The sequence below is a fragment of the Scomber scombrus genome, chromosome 23 (assembly GCF_963691925.1).
Source record: "Scomber scombrus chromosome 23, fScoSco1.1, whole genome shotgun sequence".
Classification (NCBI taxonomy): domain Eukaryota; kingdom Metazoa; phylum Chordata; class Actinopteri; order Scombriformes; family Scombridae; genus Scomber; species Scomber scombrus.
The window spans coordinates 2976569-2995804 of NC_084992.1; the positions used below are offsets into that span (position 1 = coordinate 2976569).

General features: G+C 38.3%; 3 protein-coding genes across 5 annotated transcripts in view; 1 reads left to right on the forward strand and 2 right to left on the reverse strand.

Moving 5' to 3' along the window:
• Positions 1-19236, reverse strand: part of LOC134006179 (zinc finger protein 208-like) — a 1001836-nt gene that overhangs the window by 29939 nt on the left and 952661 nt on the right. The window lies entirely within an intron of this gene.
• Positions 346-11547, reverse strand: LOC134006203 (protein phosphatase methylesterase 1-like). 3 transcript variants are annotated; one of them, XM_062445292.1, is made up of 14 exons: positions 9105-11547; positions 7601-7790; positions 7428-7485; positions 6820-6871; positions 6463-6617; positions 6260-6350; positions 5633-5698; positions 5073-5217; positions 4216-4333; positions 4013-4057; positions 2815-2879; positions 2163-2230; positions 1945-1975; positions 346-1850 (listed from the first exon to the last, which is right to left on the reverse strand). In XM_062445292.1, the coding sequence occupies exons 2-13, from the start codon at positions 7730-7732 to the stop codon at positions 1954-1956; spliced, it is 1017 nt and encodes a 338-aa protein (XP_062301276.1). In that variant the 5' UTR covers positions 7733-7790; positions 9105-11547; the 3' UTR covers positions 346-1850; positions 1945-1953. The 3 variants fall into 3 exon arrangements, with proteins under 3 accessions (XP_062301276.1, XP_062301277.1, XP_062301275.1); XM_062445293.1 differs by having other exon boundaries at positions 5094-5217; positions 7601-11547; XM_062445291.1 differs by having other exon boundaries at positions 7601-11547.
• gprin3a (GPRIN family member 3a) lies at positions 2874-18171 on the forward strand. Its single transcript, XM_062445268.1, has 4 exons — positions 2874-2901; positions 11478-11557; positions 13133-14967; positions 16689-18171. The coding sequence occupies exons 3-4, from the start codon at positions 13206-13208 to the stop codon at positions 18008-18010; spliced, it is 3084 nt and encodes a 1027-aa protein (XP_062301252.1). The 5' UTR covers positions 2874-2901; positions 11478-11557; positions 13133-13205; the 3' UTR covers positions 18011-18171.

A 19236-nucleotide genomic window follows, 5' to 3' on the forward strand; every position in this document is an offset into this window, starting at 1 on the left:
CTGATAACTAAAGAAACATCACATTTGAGAAGGTGGAATCAGACAATTTGGCATTTCTTTTCTCAAAAAAAATGAATAATCAGTTTTCAAACTAGTTAGCGATCGTTTCATTCATTGCAGCTCTACTAAATTTGCTGCCTTTTGGATTTTCAGTAGTTTCTACCAAAGGAAAGTCTTATAATTATGAAGAAAACGATCTCATAATTAAGAAAATACTATATGCAAAGTTAATCTTTTAATTGCAAGACACTGGACTTGTAATCATGATACACTAAACAATAATTATGAGAGAGAACATTATTCTTCATTGAATGCAACACCCTTTGTTTTTTGGAAGGGCGCTCTTTCTTTGCTCTCTGGTGGTTGTCACGGCTACTAGTACTTTATTCCACATACATCACTTTCTGGAGAAGCTTCATGAAGGAAATATCATTTTACAATAACGACAAAACCAAAAGACACAAAAAAAGAAGACTGAGACAAATCAATCACAGTGAAGATTAAACTGAACAACAAATATTTATCTAATGACACCGCTAATGCTACACACTATGTACACAACAGATACATCCAAGAATGTCGTAACGCTGACAAATGGAGATAACATTTACCTTCATCATCATCTGTAAGTAGTAACAGAAGAAACATTTAAATGTTGATAGGAAGAGCTAATTAGTACCTCAGACACCTGGAACAGTCTCACTTTATGTTTGCTAACATTAGCATCTTTTACTCCCTGCGTTAATGGTAATAAAAATACATTTCTTCATTTGTTTTTTCTGGAAATAATTTGTAGATTTAAGTTAAATACTCTTCTGTTTGTCGTTGACATTTCTCTTAACATGACCATCTACGTATTCGTTTTACACCCTAGTTTGGAGTAAGACTAGATTATTTTCACCTTCGTTCCCTTTGTGAGGGAAATGCAAATAAAACAGAGGACAAAGCTAACAAGGTTGCTACCTTTCGTGTTTTGTCTAATTCTCCGTTAGCTAGAGTTCAGATCATTTGAAGTGCTAGCTAGGTGTTAGCATAGCAGTCTTACCGAGCTTCGTTGAGACCAGAAAGATCAGTGAGTATAAAATGGTTTAAATTAATAACATTAAGCAAAGTTTTTTTTTTTTTTTCCCAAACAGTCTGACTTGGATGACAATGGAAAAAACTGGAAGCATTTAGTTTAATTCCAAAAGAAAAACTCTTAATTTTTTTATTTACCATCATCATTTTGCCTCCGTCAAATTCATATAATTTGGATTTATTGGGTAAAAAAACCTAATTTTAAAATCAAAACTATAAATACAAATTAGAATAACTTAATTTGGCAAACCTGACTCATGATTGTGACTCAATAAGTCAATTATTTAACTTATATTTTACTTTGAAAGCAATACTGATGATACCATGATGCTTTCATTGTTCCTTATGTTACATCTATATTGTCATTTTGGGTTTTTTTTTAATAGTTTTCTAGTGGATTTGGGCTTTAGGAAGCTCAGTGGTCGAAATACAGTAAATTTGGATCACGGTCAAAGCAAATGCACATTAATCTTTAAAGTATTATTTTCTTGTAATGTATTTTATTCAGTACTTTAACTGTTAATAATAATAGAAGACGTAAATAGAGAAAAGAGTTGGGCAGTTACATTACTGAAGAACAGAAACTACACAGCAGCAGTCACTCACAAATATCTCTACAATTAGATTTACAATCAGTTTAATTAAACTATGGACTTCAGCAGCTACCGATAAAAGGATGAAGTTGGGAGGCGAAAAAAAATGAAGGTTTGTGGTTGTCTTCAGGGAAAATGAGTATGCAGTCAACTCCAAATCTGGAGCTCATTTGTGCTGGTCTGAAATAAAAGAGAAAGACGGGCAGTGTTCATAACAAGCAGTTCATTTTTTATCTATAAATCATGTCTTGAGAGTTGTTCAGTAGCATCTTACCTGCAGACCTCATTGTGTGAAAGAGTTGGCGCTGCAGAGAGAAAAAACAGCATTCTGAGTTTCATCTAATGTAAAATTTGTATTAAACAGTTGAAGGACTTGGAGACTATTAGCTTGTCTAAAGGAGAATATGTGAGATGACAGAGGCTGGGTATATTATTGGCTTTAAGTATGGTTTAATGTTAGTTTACTGTATTTGTGTGAATTATATGTTTTACCTCCTAGTGTCTCTTCTTGGTTCAGCAAACTTGTGTCTCAACAGAAAGGCGGCCACAGCTTCAGCTACCTACACACACACACACACACACACACAGACAGTCCAAATTATTCTCATCTGATCACCCTTTATTGTTGGCTGTGGGAAACTGGGCTGAAAAGTTTTGAAAATGGAAAGGTGGTAGCATTGAAAACGTTTACATCCACACTAGTATCCAGGTTATGTTTGGGTTTTTGGATTACCCTGATTGTGTTTCGCGGATATAAACTCCTTATCCTGGTCTCAGAAACTTGGATATGCTACCTGAAGTAGTCCAATAGAAACTAAGGACACTTATTTAACACACTGAAAGGGATCAAGCTTCAAAATGAGCACTAATTTATAGACATTTTTATTGTAAGTACGGTTGGTTTTGAATATTTTTGGTTGGATTTATTTAACCAGACTTTATAAAATATATTACTATATTAAATAAGTCTGTGTTTCTGCAAAAACCATCTCCACAATTTCAGAAAATATGTTGTCATTTTTCAACACCTAAAAGGATCATGCAATTCTTGGAGTGTGGCACTACTTGATGTTAAACAGTGGTGGTGTTGAGATCAGATTCACAGTAATGTGGATAGACTGTAACATAAATGTTTTTTTCTTACTTTGTCTGGTTTGTCTTCTTGCACTGCGTGGCCACAGGGGGGCAGCACCTGCATCATGAATTTACCTGGAGGCAGACAGCAAGACAGGTATGTTTTTTAACGTCTCTCTCTCTCTCTCTTTCTCACACACGCACACACACATACACAGTCTTAAGCTGTCACTTCCAGCATGGTTGTTGACTGACAGTAGCAGCTGTCTCTGGAGAGGAACTGTCGCCTCAAGGTGTGTGTATCTGTGTACATCTGAGTGTGTGTGTCCCTGGAGACGTCTGCAGCAGTGAAGATGTCCTTCACCTTTTCCCTCACAGTTAATGTAGAAACACAACGTCAGTTATTCCCAATATTAGAATATTTCTCCATGTACTGTACATGCAGCCTTTTGACTCGCCAAGTTAGGACTACATTTCCCATCAGCCGTGTTCATTTCTATTGCTTCCTTCCCCCTCTTTGTGGAGAACCAGCATATGGGAGGTGTTATTTTTACATCTTCCTCGCCACTAATTCTTTGACTTGGTTTGTTTTGGCAGAACAGCACCTTTTGTATCATAAAGCACATGTTCTTCTATATCGAAGCCCTTAAACTGTGGTGGGCACATAGAAGATTCAAAAAATCTTGAAAAAATGCAAAAAAGTTTTAATGTTTTCATGAGGTGGAAAAAGTTGTATGTGTAAAATGTGACAATGCAACGGAAATAGACTTGAATGAGTGAATAAAAAATGACATACATGAAGCATGTGACCTAAACGTCACTCAAGCTTCCACAGAAGAATGAAAACATGTTCCTCAAATGAAAACATGAAACGAAACAGAAATATCATATTTCACTCAAGTTTTCGACATGGTTTTCTTTTGTTTGAGTTTCAACTGCCACTCTTATAACAAGGTCATCTTCTTCTGCAATGGTTTAATGGCACCAACTGGAAAACTACCCCCACCTGGTGTTTATCCCAACTAACCAACTTCTAAGTTTGGATGGAGATAACAATACTTAGTCTTACAATAACAATAATAGTACAATAATTTGCACTTTTGCCAGTTTTCAGGACGTTTGATTAAAATTTTCACTATATTCGGATGGAAACCAGGTTAATTGCGCCGAAATAATTCGTCAGATTATGTAACTATATAAAGGGTTAAGGCTGTGTGCACCCGCCACAATTTATACAACCAAAACCAACAGACTTCTATGGCTCTCACCTTGCATCTGGGCGATTGTCAGATCTCTGTCCAGCCGGTCGATGCCTGAAAACAGAAGCAGCTTCTGGTACATATGAAACATTAAAATGCTTTAATTCACTGTTAGACAAATATCAAATGACATTTCGCTAAGGCAATATTTTACAGCAGCTAATACACACATGATGATCTTTTTTAATGTATAGACAACTTGATGTACCTACCAGCCAATAGCAGGAGTTTGGGCAGGTTACAGGCTAGGAACAGGTTAGAGGTTCCTCTAAACCATCCATCCCAGTACTTTTCTGACTTTGACAGGTCTATACGCCACTTGTACACACTCTGGCATGGATGCACATACAGACACAGGGTGGTTGATCAGTTATATTTTTTGTAACACAGAACATGGCATGAAGAAAATATGTATACATTCGTGTGCGAAGGAATCTGAGATACAGGAGGCAAAGGATTTTGAAGAGTTTACAAAGTTTGGTGCACAAATCAAGTCATACTGTTTGTGCTTAGGTGTAGGGTTGAAGGTTGGTGAATAAATATAAGTCTGCAACTGGAAAGTAGTTTGGTAACTTCAGAGCTGAGCGCATATATGCAGGTAAATAGTGACTTTTCTTAGGTAAGGATAGCCATATTTGTGTTTATACTTATGATTCATCTGACTTGCAAGGAATCAGAAGTCACACAAGTGATCTTTGACATGTCAGTAAGAGTCGATGTCAGGTTCTGGGGTTTGGTAATTAATGAAAGTCAGGTTTAACTTGGGTGTTAATGCAAATGAAGGGAAGTCAATGCAATGTCCTTGCAAGGATAATTAACAGCTTTACATATTTGTGTACATACAATTTGAATGATAATGGTGAATGGGAAGGCTGGAGGTCCCACAATGAATGAAAGTCAACAGAACACATTGTCACGCATTGATAACATAAGTCCTTATTAAAATAATATATCCTTGAAAGCATAAAACAAACATATCTAATGAAGGAAAAGTTAGTTGCTTTGTAATGAATGTAAGTCAATGGAATGTTACTTTACCATCAGTGTGTCTGTGCAGTCGTTTTCATACCTGGCCTTCACTGAGGCTCACCTCTGAGGCAGCGCTTTCTTTATCGTTGACGTAGCTCTGATCGTAGAACTCCTCGTTGCGCTCAACAACTACATCAGTCACTGGGCTGGCCTGCTCCAGAGTGTTGACCTCCTCTACCTCACATCTAACACACAGTAAGAGGCAGATGAAAGGCCTTTATCATAGCAAGTCAGAGTCCCTTAGTCATGTCAAGTTCAATAGTTTCGGAATCTTTGAATAGCTTCAAACCATTTAATTATGTTGGGGTTGGGCTACAACTGTATAGTCAATAACACTACAAAAAGCACTACATATTCTCACATTTATGCAAATTTATTATCACAGACTAAATTCATGACGTTAGATTTGTAAAATAGACAAATTCCAACTACAAGTCAATAATCTGCATATGTTTTTCTCTAAATATCTAAAATAGAGACACAATGTATCCATGAAAACACTCCCAACAATCATCTGTAATCAACTTTCAATCAAGGAGATAATGGTGGAAATAAATTGTTAGGTTTGCATTTCTAACTGACCACACAGTGCCAGCCTACCTTTTGATCTGACCAACCATTGAGACTCTGGCAGATTCCAGGTTTCTGATTTGTCCACTCTTGTAACTGAAAGACAAAGGAAAGACCTATCTGAAGGATTGGCTGGCTAACAGGTTCAAACTACATATGAATAGTATGAAAATATTCATGTATCTAAAATGTACAAGCAAAGTGAATTTTACAAAGCAGCTTGATTGGTACTACACAAAATTCTGACACTCCAGAAAATGTTGTGGACAGGTACATCAAGTCACAAACAGTGACTGTGAAAGGACTAAAAAACCCAGTACACTCCAACATCACACACCATACTCACTTTATTAATGTTTCAACCCTCAGAACTTAAATGTTCATCAACATTTCATGAAGGTCTTTTAAGTGTTTTTATTCTGTCATGCTTCAGTTTGGTGCATAACACTCTGTTTTATATGCTCAACACATGTTAAATTATTGTACATAAGTCCAGAGCTGATGGTCTGTCCAAGATAATAACATATAATCCTTAATCCTTCGGTTTTGTTGGATTTGGGCTGAGAAGCAGCTGAAGTTAAAAGTACTACTGGCAATTTTGGGCCAGATTATCCCTGAGAGTTTTGGTGTTGAACTGCAAGGCTGTTAAATGCTCACCTCCACTCTATGGCATGGTCCATGGACTTGAAGGACTTGGGTCTTCCCTTCAGGAAGTTCTGTATACTGTGGAGTGCCTCCATCGCACTGCCTGCACGAGGAAAAGAATATGAGTGAAGTAGATATTTGTAAATTAATATAAATCAAAATATCACAGTTTAAAAAAAAAATGTGCCCAAAGATGCTTACAAAAACATCTTTACCTTCCACAACATCTATAGCCACCAGGCCCACAGTGGACGGTAGCAACATGTTGCTGGTCGTGTGTACTGCAATCGCCCCACCAACACCATGGCCAATCAGGATGATGGGGGGAGCAGTGTCACCGTAGCATGCTCGAATTACATTGGCTATGTCGCTAAGAGGGGGACAAACAACGAAGAGAAATTGATAAGAGCATTGATAGTAGTACAAGTAGCAGCATTTGTAGCATCACCAGTGGCAGTGTAGTATGTACAAGTAACAGTACAACAGTCGTTCTGGTAGCCTAATAGTTGTATTGGAAGAACACATTGTTGATTTGAGGTGATATAGTAGGATTAGCAAAAACTGAACGTTACCTGGACATAGTTTGATTTGAGAAGTCATCTGATTGGCGGACACATGAGGCACCTTAACAGAGAACAAATTCTTACAATAATGCAAATCAAACATTAAAGGCATTAATCTATTGTGTTTTTAAGTCATAATTCTCATTTTTGAAAGAGTGGAAGTAACGCTAAATACTATTTAGATCACAACAGGACAACAGAAACCAGACTTCAAATTAATTAAGTAGCAGATAAACTTTGTCACTGATTTTATTTATAGAAATTCATTGAATGTTTTCAGGTATAGGATACAAACCCTACACACTCTACAACTCAAAACAAACAAACCATACTACAAAAAAATACCACAATATACTTATTTAACATGACAACAATTCCACAAATAGTCACAAATCAACTTTATAATTATATAAAATATCCTTTGTTGACCAGAGTTTACTGAAAGAGTCTGACTACACCCTTTGGAAGCTCATTCCATGCATTAACAATGCAAAGTTTTTTCCATTTTAGAGCCAATGATTCCAGCCCAAGTCAAACACAAATCAGTCTTTCAGCTCAACAATCCAAATTTCTTGCATTTACTGCCCATTGGATATTTAAGTTTTCTAAAGCCTCACCGTGACCCCTGAGGTCCATGGCAAGTACCCTGCAGGTCACCCTGCTGGTGATGGCTGTCTGTAACACAGAACAACACCAAGACAGGCTGCTGTTATTCATGATGTGGCTGCTATCAATCAATCAATCAATCAGACCAGCATCTGATCAACTTGTTGACTGTTCAGATACTCACAGTGAAGACAGCCCAGGACAGGGCTGAGTGTCCTCCTCCGTGTAGCAGAACCAGCAGAGGTCCCTCATTTCCAGCTTTATAAACCCTGAAGACATCCCTGCTATCGGGCAGTCCCACACTCACATCCTCCATCTGGTCAAAATACTCTCGCCATGATACCGGCGAGTAGTCTAGTTTACGGCCAACCTCACTGGTTGACACGTGGACAAACAGAAACAAACACTTATTATCTACACAAACTGGATGAATTTTTCTCAATTGTAGCTTAGCCTCCAAATAACAACAATTTCTTCAAGTGCTAGTTAACAAACTGTTAAAGTGGGAAAAAAGAAGCTGTGGTAAAAAATGTAAATTATGAATATGGTTCTAGTTTCACTCTCAATCTGGAATTCAGGGTTAGTGAGGTTATTTGGCTTGCTAACCTAGCTAAATGCTACTATAGCCTGTCTTACATGAGGGCTCAGCTAATTTAACTACTTTATAATTTATTAAGGCTACATTTTTACATTGTATTGTAGTTATTAGCTAAGCATGATGCATTAGCTATAATTTTACCGTCATCTTGTTTATATTCAACATTAAACGTATATAAATACATGTTGCTTAGCTAGCTTGTTAAGTGCTTAAACAAAAAGACTACCACCATGTTTGTCGGTCGTTTTCATGTAAACCAACAGCCAGTGGCTCAAAAAGCTGCTATAATCCTTTAGATGATGTTGCTATGTGCGTGGCTACTACACCAACAGATTGAATTTACACATCAATTAGAAGCTAGCAACTTGGTTCTACATTGGTCATCCATTATTAAATAATACCAGTAACTAATTTTCTGAACAGGAGAAGGGATTAAATCCTTGGCTGAGTGAATGAAAGCGTAGCATGGAGATACTTTCACCAGTAAAATTTACTTGAATAGTTTTAGTTTGAGATTATGATACAACAGTTGAGTTTGTATCAATGCTGTGTACTCTAAGACTGAAGGTAACGGTTGGTAATATCATTTGTTTCTTCAAACTATTGGCTTTCAACTTTTATTTTGTGCTATTTGTAAGGAAACATTCAGTGGGAGTATTTGAAGAGAAATTCTCCCACGTTTCATGTGGTGATTGCATTTAATCAGTTCAAACCACAGAAGACCATCTGGATTATTTAAATGAGGGTTTGTCACTTATCAGCATACACATCAGATAAAGAATTGTCTTCAGTGTTTTAGCGAGATGACTTACTGCTCTGTTTCAAAGTTCTCCTCCCACATGCTGCGTCTCAGCAGGAAGACGTCCAAAAAACAGCTGGTTATCTTCAATCTGGTGTGTATGTGTATATGTGTTGGTATATGTGTGTGTAAGAGGTAATTAACCAGGCTTTCCTTAATAAACTCTATACAGCAGAAAGAGCTGTCCCTCCTCCTGTCCACTAAGTCCCAGATCCATCGACCAAGTAACAAGGGAGCCGTCTGACTGCTGGTGTACAAGTACAAACACGCAAACAAACAATAGGACAATACCTCGTCAGCTGTTGTTGTCAGGTAGCATCACTGTTGCAGCATCCTATTGGCTGAGACAGCTGAAGTTGGCGTGACACACGAGTAGAAAGACAGGGTTGAGAGTTGAAACGCTTTCCTTCTATCTGAAATCTAGATAAATCCATTGAGGCTTCGGTTACGTCACTCATTGACTGGCAGTCTCAGATAGTGACACATTGGCAGAAGTTTGGAGATATTTCTGGAAAATGTGTAAATGTCTGCTTTGCTCGACTCAGAGAGCTATCTTAAAACTTGCTGTGGAGTATCTGCAGATTAATTCTCAGTTTTATAATTTAAGCCTCAATCTTATGTTGTTCACAAGGTCTTTGATTCCACTGGATGAAGGCATAGCTACATGTAACCCCCGGTTACCAAAACCTTGACATTAGCCTAGATGAATAAATTAAATGGAAAAAATAGATAACTAAATTATAGGAAGATTAATCTATGTGATTTTCTAAATGATTTTGAATATTAAATAAAAAAATAACATAAAAAAAAGATTAACTATATTTATGTAATACTAGTTAAACCAGCTTCATCACTAAAAGGCTGTGTAGAGACGCGGCAGCATCCAGACTGACAGAGTCGACCCAGAGTCATCGAACTCTGAGAAAAGAGAAAAAAACCTGGAGCAGTTATAATTCTGCTGCTTTTTGCCAAAGAAAGTCTCTGTGAGTAATTAATTACAGCTTTTTTTTTAAAATGTAAAAATGACCTTATTAACCAGCAGAGTCAGGAAGCTAAAGAAAAAGAGAAAAAGCTGTTAGCGCTAGATGGCTAGCATTAGCAACCATTAGCAACCGTTGGCGGGCTGTTAAACTGAGTAGCAGCTATTTTGAGTAGTATGTGTTTACAGAAATCAGTTTGTATATGAGTTAATGTTAAAGTTTTATTAGTTATGCTGTGATTTATAATGATATTTTGTTAACTGAAGCTAAATTTATGTGTGTAATTGTGAAATTGTCTCATTGATTTTTAATGTAAAATGTATGTAAAATAAAATGATAATTTGTAAATATAGATAAACTGGAAAAAAGAAAAATGCATATGAGTTGTGTTATGATAACTTTCATAACCACTTTACTGCTTTCACATAAAATATTTTAAATTATATTAAATTAAGATAAAATAAAGTGCACTGTTACAGGTTACACTTCCCAACAGTAACTAGATCTATTATCAACAACCGTAAATGCTGCTTGGACATGAATTTATCTGTAATAAAATTCCTATTCTATAATAATCTATACTGATGTAATACAAAGGAGACATTTTATGTAAGAGTTCTTTTGATACATTACTTCTCTACTGCTAAGTAAGATTTTAATAATGGATACCTTTTCTGACACTGCTTCTTTCACTGTAGAGCTTTACGTACCTCAGGTCACAGTGACACAAAATTGAAAAAGGAAGAGCTTTGTTTCTAATCATATCCCATTTCAGTGCATTCAAACAATTACAGCTCATATGACAACAAGATATTGTACCATTATTATGCAGACGACCCTAATTTGCATAACAATACCATCAGGGGACTTTGTTCGTATACAAGCGCTGAGTCAGTGCGTTGATCAAATCAAGAACTGGATGTGCCAAAATGTTCTCAAACAAGGGTAAGACTGAATTAATTGTTTTTGGAGCAAAGACAGAACAAGTAAAAGTCAGTGTTTTTAAATCCATTAGTTTCTTATCAAATATTCAAACACTGCACCACTCTATGTATTGTTGTTGTTGTCACTACCAGGTGCCAGAGCAGCATTCTCATTGAAATGAATGAGCGCACTGGGTTTTTTCACACAGTACTGTTTTAAAATTCTTTTGTAAATGATTTTGTAAACATGTTTGTTATCCAATTCATTCTTAACATGAAATTAGGACAAAGACTAAACTGCATACAACAACAAGTATTAGGAGGACAGAACAACTACACGTTTGAAGGGGAAGATAGAAGGAAGAGGTCTGAAAATAAAAAGGAAGAAAAAGCAGGAAAGATACGGATAGAATTAGAAAGAGAACAAGAAAGGAAGTGAAAAAAACCTATAAAAGGAGTTAGAGAAACATATGGAGGTAAAGGTCTGAGGATGAGGAGGAGATGAGGAAGGACTGGAAGGAAACAGCAAAAGAAGAAGCGTAGAAGAATTTAAAGAACATTAATAGAGAACAAATGAAGAGGAAAGCATAAAAAAGAAAGCTAAAACAGAAAAGAGGAGGAGAGACTACATCTCTGTGTGCCCTCTGTCTTTCTCTCTCTCTCCCTCGTCCTTTTATTTATTCATAAACGCATCCTCTGGTAGGGCTCAGAGGAGGGAAAAGCGACGGAGCAGCTGAAGCTTTTCTTGTCTTCCTCGGTAGGCAGTCGTCAGACAGCAGGATGGGATTTCCACCGTCGACAACGCCTCTGTTGACCGATGCTGTCTGTGGACCCTGAACAGGTATGTAGAGACAGAGAGGGGGATAAATGAATCGTTATGAGTTTAAGATTGTCACAGTTTAATACCCATTAGTTGGATTACGGTGATTAAATGCTGATTTGTGGGTATTTAAATCTTTCTATTTATATTGTGATTTATGAACCTTTACATTATTATGAGCTTGTTATGTCATTGTTTCTACTGAGGTATCCGTGCAATAGTCCTTTAACATTCCTGTCATGAGTTTTTAATTAAATTACAGTTTTTTTTCCTATAGGAGTTTTATTATTACATGAATCATTAATTCATCCTGTAGTATCAATTTAAAGACTTGCAGTTTGTCATGCTTAATGGCATTTCATCTCTTATTTTATTACCGTATTAAAATATTACTCTGGTACTCATTGTGATAGTGATTCAGTAAGTTTATGGTGCTTAAAAGGTTTATTGCTGATTAATGATATATAAAGGAATGAATGAATTTAGAGCTGCAATAATAAATCTACAGTCGGTCAACAGAAAATGATTTGACAACTATTTTTAATCTTTTTTTTAAGCAAAAACATGAGGTTTTTGTGTGTCGTGCATGACTTTTAACTAAATATCTTTGAATTATTGACTGTTGATGAAATAAAAACAAGATGTCACCATGAGAAAAACAGTCATGTTTCACTATTTTCTGACATTTCATAGCGAAAGCAATTAAGAAAACAACCAATGGTACAAATCATTGTTAGTTGCAGCCCTTAATAAGTTTTTTTATGGCATGCAATTAAAATCTCACTCCTGGGATTATATGACACAATAATATGACAAACAATATAGACAGACAATAAGAAAAAATAAATCTGAAAGCTGGGAACTATGCACTATATAGTTTCACTGAGAAACTCTTTGTACAGTTATAATATAAAGGACAATATAAAATAATACTTAATCTCATTGAGATAACTGACAATGCCAATACTATTCAAATATAATAATAATATGTCCTGATTCCAAATGTAATGATAATATACCACATCTCAGTTGGGGATTGAAAGAATATAAATGTGTTGCATCGTTATAAAACAAAATATTATGGATTTTTTTAAGGTTCATTTATGTTGCCCAACTAATTTGTCTAATAAGGATTTACAACCTTTGCAGTACATTTCCACCTTTAGCCTCTTGATTCAGGCAAGGTGACACTTTGACTATTTACAAAACTAGGCATGAATGTGTCAGGCACAGGAGGGGAAGAACAAACAATCAGATTCATCTGTTGGATAGAAAATAGCTGTCGGAAAGAAGATGATATTTACAGTAGCAGCCAGGAAAATGTATCTGAAGTTGTGACATTTTCTTTTCCGTCATTATTTCATTCATAATAATAAAAAATGACATCACAGAATAGACTTTCTTTACTATTGGTACTGCTGCTTCTATTTCTGCTAGTAATATAAATTGAGGATAGATGTATTTCTTTATAACACCAAGTACATCATTTTAAGCATAACATATAATTTAATCCATTCATTATTTTCTTCTGGTCTGATCAGTTGTATGTAGTTTGGGAATTATATTTGACTTGTATTGATGATTTGTTTCAATCAGGTGACACCTTTGCCGAATTGTACAGACAAACTTCTGTTCCTGGATTTCTACTGTATAGACAGTCACCATCACCATGGAAACATCCCCAAATGTTTCTAAACGCGAGAAGGATGTTGCCCAATCAGAATGTGAGATCCCAGGAGAGGCGGGGCTTGTACAAGCCCTCTGCAACACAGATCCCATTGTCAGCAAGGGGGCAGAGCCTAACTTCAACCTCAACCTCAACCTGACTTCGCCGAGCAACCCCCGTTTGATTCTGCATGGTGGCAACAAAAAGGACAATGGGAATACAGTTGATGGGGGACCTGGGGCAAAAGGAGCAGTTACTACAGAAACTGGCAAATCAGCAAGCACCCTCACAACCACTGTGAAGTCACCAGGGGAAAGAGATGATCTGTTGCGGCAAAAAAGCAGAATTCCATCATTGTCTCGCTCACAAACAGCCGAAGCGTCAGTGAACAGCAAAGGCGAGCAAAGGCTGAAATCCCCAAACCCCAAACATACTCCAACACTCATGACTACAAGTCCAAAACCACACCGGTTGGAGCAAACGACGATCACGAGCAGCCCCAGAACAACTGAAAGAGTCAAAACACAAATAGTGAGATCAGAATCTGCAAGTGTCATGAACCCCAAACCACAAATTGCTGCGACGACTGGACTGACAACAAAGACTACAAGTAAAATAACAGTGAGCCTGAAAATGCAAACAACCAGGAAAGAAGATGGGACACAGTCACCTCTGACACTACACCTTCCTGTAAGCCCAAAGGTCTACAGTCAGAGAGGAGATTTAAATGTTATCAGTCCAAAACTGGCCAATCAAACCCCAACAATTAACCCCAAAACACCCAAACCAGAATCAGCAAACAGAACAGCAAAGTTAAATGGGCAGACCAGACAAGACTCAAGGACTAACACTTCTGAGATGACCACTGTTGGCCCAAAATTGCAGAATCAGAGATCTGAATCAGCACTGCTTAGTACCAAGACCACCCAACCGAGTTCCCTGAGTCCTAAACCGTCCGTGCAAACAAAAGCTAGAACCGGTAACGCGTCAGGGTCTAAGGAGAACTTTGAGTGTAAAGATTTAAGTGCTGTTTCAGGATCCAAATACAGTTCAAATTCTAAAGGCACGTCAGCATCCAAGGAGAGTCTGGATGCTAAAACTGCCTCTGATTCCAAAGCCAGTGCCAATTTGAAAACATTAGGGATGGGGTCCAGAGATAGTATGGATTCTAAAAGTGGCACCGCATCCAAAATCAGTTGTGGATCAAAGGACAGCTTAGACTCTAAAACTGGACTCAATTCCAAAGCCTATCCCAATTCTAAGTCCAGGACAGGCTCCAGAGATAGCCTTGATACAAAGACAGATATGGGTTCTAAATCTGTCTTGGGGTCAAATGATGATCTTGATCCCAAGAATCTCAAAACCAGTCCAAGTTGTAAACCTGCATCCGAGTTGAAATTGAGCTCTACTTCTGATAAGCCCAGTCCAACCCCATCCATCTTTAAAGCTTCTCTGGTGGCCTCTGGCTCTAAGGTTGATCCTGCCGCATCCATCTCCCCATCCTCCTCTAGAACTGGTCTATCAGGGTCCAAAGACAACCACCTCAAGACCACAGGCATCAGTGCTAAGCCTGGTTCAGATCCGAAAGCCAGTTCCGATTCTTCTAAGCCTGGGCCAGTTCGGTCTAGTTCAAAGTCAACTCTGGCAGATTCTTCCACCTCCTTGACACTCTCTTCAGCAAGTAAGAGTCCTGGATCGGGTCCTGGTAAAGGTCTCAGCTGTGGACCAAGCAAGGATGGCCAGAGGAGTCCTAGTTTTGCTCCAGGTAATTTACTGTCATGTGGTTTTATTATTGTAAGAATAATTCCTTTCTGTTATTCAGCTAAAGGAAAATAATGTATGTGCTAAAACTAAGTTATCGACCTCCAGCTAAATTTGAAAGTATAACTTTTACTTTGTGAGGTAACTAAAAAACAATCTTCCTGTTCTGAAACATCCTGCTAAAATCTCAAATGCGCAACAGCAGGTTCTTCCCTTCATTCAGGATCACACTCCACTTCATAGACTGCTATGTACTGTTTTACGTCTCCAGCTGCTGACATTACTCCAGGTAAAGATGCAGCACAAGGGAAATTGCATTACTAATTGGTTCCTAACCTTAACCCTCAGCCAAATCTAAGTAGGTGGTCATTAAAAATGCAAATTCTGTGTAAAAACAGTGAAAACACAGCCTGCTGGAGGTCAGAAAGGAATCTGGACTGTAAGGAAAGAAGGATTTAGAGAGATATACCTTTTTTGTAAATAAAATATCACAGATATGTTTAAAACAGACTGTATTCATAAAAATGAGTCAAAAATAGACCATAATACCGTATTTCTAACAATAACTTGAGTAACAACTTTCTCATAATAAGAAGACAATCAATTCGACACAATCTTAACTCAAGGTCTTCTTACTAGCTTTTTGCAAAGCTTTCAGCTGCATCTCAAGTTCTTAATCATCACATAATCTAAGAGGGAAAATCATCCACTTATGAAACCCCAGGAAAAGCTATTTTTTGCATTAACCTTTGTGTCGTCCTCCCAGGTCATATTTACCCCGTCTGTTTTGACTGTTCCTTCTTTCGTCCCTTCCTTCCTTCTGTCTGTCCTTCCTCCCCCTCTCCTTCTGTCTTTCCTCTCTTTCCTCCCTTCCTTCTTTCCTTCCTCCATCCCCCTTTCTTCCTTCCTTCTGTCCTTCCTTCCTTCTTTCCTCTGTCCTTCTTTCCTTCCTTCCTCCCTTCCTCTTTTTCTTTCTCTCTCCCTCCCTCCTTCCTTCCTTCCTTCCTTCTTCCTCCCTTCCTTCCTTGACTCGAGGGCAACAGGAGGGTTTGTATTCATAGAAATGAGTGTCGTTTGGTGTTTTTAATGCAGTGTGTCTCCATTGCTTGTTGTTCTCAAACTGTTTCTGTTAGGCCACCATTTTTAAAATTAAGTCTTTTTTTATTGTATTTGATGTTTGGAGCAGTCAGAGTTTGATTATTGTCAGTCCACTTTGCATTTACTTAACCTTTGAGTCATCATGGAAAATGCCGAAACTATTCCTTTTTTGATTTGACCGATAATAGTCATTAAAATTTAGGATATCTCAGCCTCTACTGCCATTCTTTTTATAATCCGTCTCTTGGATACCCCCCAGCTTTTATATTAGTGCAGTGCTTAATTGTTGAAGTACACTCTTTAATAAAAGACCTGTGATCATATACATTTTTGGCCTGAGAGTTCAGTCATTGCCATAAGCACCTGTTTTCTGGTTCTTATCTATTTGTCAGCAAATTTGTATTATATTTTATTTTTGGTAAGGGTTGAATGTCATGATCAAGTTCTGATGCTGATTTGAGAGAATAAGGTAAAAGCTAATAAATATTGGAATAACAGTTAGTAAACAGACATAGGAGTGTCATTTGTTTTTTCATTCATTTATAGAAATTAGTTATTAAGAGAACTGGAAAAAATATAATAAAATGTTTTGCTAGTCAGTTTTCAAACAGTTGTTTCTTCCTCCAGGTTCCAGTTTGATGCTGGGTCCGCTGGCCACCTCCAGCCCCAAAACCAGAACCACTGTTGCCTTGACAACAAGGGGAGGATCCACACCAGAGCCTGCAGCTGTGATATCTGTTGCTGTGGAAACCAGCAGCACACCCCATAATACCAGCCTGACTCGGGGTCTTACCTTCGAATCCATTACCAAGACTTCGGTGAAACCAAACGCTGCTATCGAGGAAGAACATTTAAAACTGCCTGAAACCAAAACAGCAGCTGCAGGGGGACTGGTGAAATCCCAGGGTGCCATGCGAGGTGTAGATGTGACTGACAAAGAAGGGTGGTCGCCAGCAGATACGACTGTACCAATCATCCCGCTGAGCAAACCTGGTCACTTGGGAGACACAAATGCCATCACCGCTGGTGGCAACATGTCATCATGGAGGCCGACGGGTGCAGAGAGTAAGAAAGAAGAGAAGAAGCCGGAGAGAAGTAAACAGAAAGATGGTCTGGTAGATTCTTTGTCTCTCTCTCCCTCCTCTCCTCTGCCTCCCCCTTCCACTCATCCAGTGAGCTCCAAGAGTATCAGGGAAACAGCAACCATGACCGACCCCAGTCAGAGGCATCATCCGCAGGGAGTGGAATGGAGGGAAGTGGGCGTCCAGGTGGAAGTGGAGTCAGTTGAACGTTCAGTCTCCACCAGCCCTAGCCTTCACAGGGGAGCTACTACCTCCTCTCCAATTGGCTCTCCCAGCCTTCAGTTTGATAGTTCGATCTCACCCACGGTCCCATCAGTGTCCTGCGTCCCTGCTGGTCAGCCTCCCTTCCAGCATGTCTGCAAGATTGACATCGAGCTGTTCAGCCAATCAGTGCTTCCCTCTGTTGTGACTGACAAGGCTAAATCCCTCCCCGCCTGTCTGCGTACCTACAGCTTCCAGCAAAGCCCCACGCTTGCGTCTGAGCCACATCTCGGACCAAAACAAGACAGGGACAGAAGCGCTGACAGTATTTGGGAGGATGAGGAGGAGGAGGAGAAAGCAAGAGAGCAAAACGAGAAGGAAGAGATCAAGGAGGAAAGGGATGAAGTGAAGCCGCAAGAGGTAGCGTGGGACGAGAAGGGGATGACATGGGAGGTGTACGGTGCCTCAGTGGACCTGGAATCCCTGGGTACGGCGATCCAGTCTCACCTCGAGTCAAAGATTCAGGAGCAGAAGAAACACATCAGGACTCTGAGGAAGTCCGTCTGCTCTGACAGCAGCCTCAGAGGGTACAAGGTGAAGAAAAAGAGGAAGAGGAGAGGAGGGATTTTGGGATGTTGCAGGAAGGCGCCCGCTGTGGCTGACTGAGACTGGCCCAGAAATCCTACTCACACCTGCAAAGCACAAAAGTTCATCAAGGAGGCGTCTACACTGCTTGCAGAGAGCACAACCAAACAAGTCCTCCGAATTTAATGACCAAATATGTGATTTTGACCATGTGACTAAACTAAATCACTTTTAAAAAATAATGATATTTTGTGATGTGACAACATTGTGGTTAAGGTCTGGTCAGGTTAAGGCAAGAATAATAATAATAATAATGATACATTTAAGGAAATATCATGACTTGGGTTAAAATGATCACTTTGAGGTTAGAAGGAAGAAGGAAGGAAAGGAGGGAGGAAGGAAGGGAAGAAAGAAAGGAAGGAAGGAAGGAAGAAGGAAGGAAAGGATAGAGGAAGAAGGAAGGAAGGAAAGAAAAGAAGGAAGGGAGGAAGGAAAGGAAGGAAGGGAGGAAGAAGGAAGGAAAGGAGGGAGGGAGGAAGGAAGAAGGAAGGACAGAAGGAAGGAAGGAAAGGAGGGAGGAAGGAAGGCAGGAAAGAAAAGAAGGTACTTAAAGTTAAACCACCTTTTTTATGGCTACAATAATAACCATGACATTAGGAGGTTAGAATAACCTTAAATTATAACCATAAATTCATGTTCATTATCTTGAACACGACCTGCAGTTTTCTGCTTGCTGTTTGTTTGCACAGTCATCATATATGTGATTATATTCTACTATTTATTTAAACACGCACTGCTGCAGCATGCACAACTATGAGTACTATTTTCATCAATGTTAAATACTACTACAGTGCCACTCATGTTTCTTTTACTATTATTACATATTACAACTTCTACTACTACTATCACTGCCAGTATTACTATTGCTGCTAATTCTAGTTGTGCCCTGAGGCTACTGCTGCAACTGATGTTCATACAACAGAAACTACAGGTTTTATTGCTAATAAAACTACTTACAATTGTGTCACACTCAGAAAAACAACTTATGTATGGACTAAATGTTTTGCCATATAAATACAGTCGTATAACAATTAGAGCTGCAGTAATTAGTTGATTAATGGATGAGTTGATAGCCAGAACATTCATCTGCAACTAGGTTCATAATTCTGTTGTTTTTTTGAATGACAAAATCTAAAATCCCCAGTTTTGAGCTTCTCCACTGTCAGAATTTGCTGTTTTTATTTGCGTTATGTAATTATAAACTTAATATTTTTAATATTTGGGCTGATAATAGAAGAAAAATAATT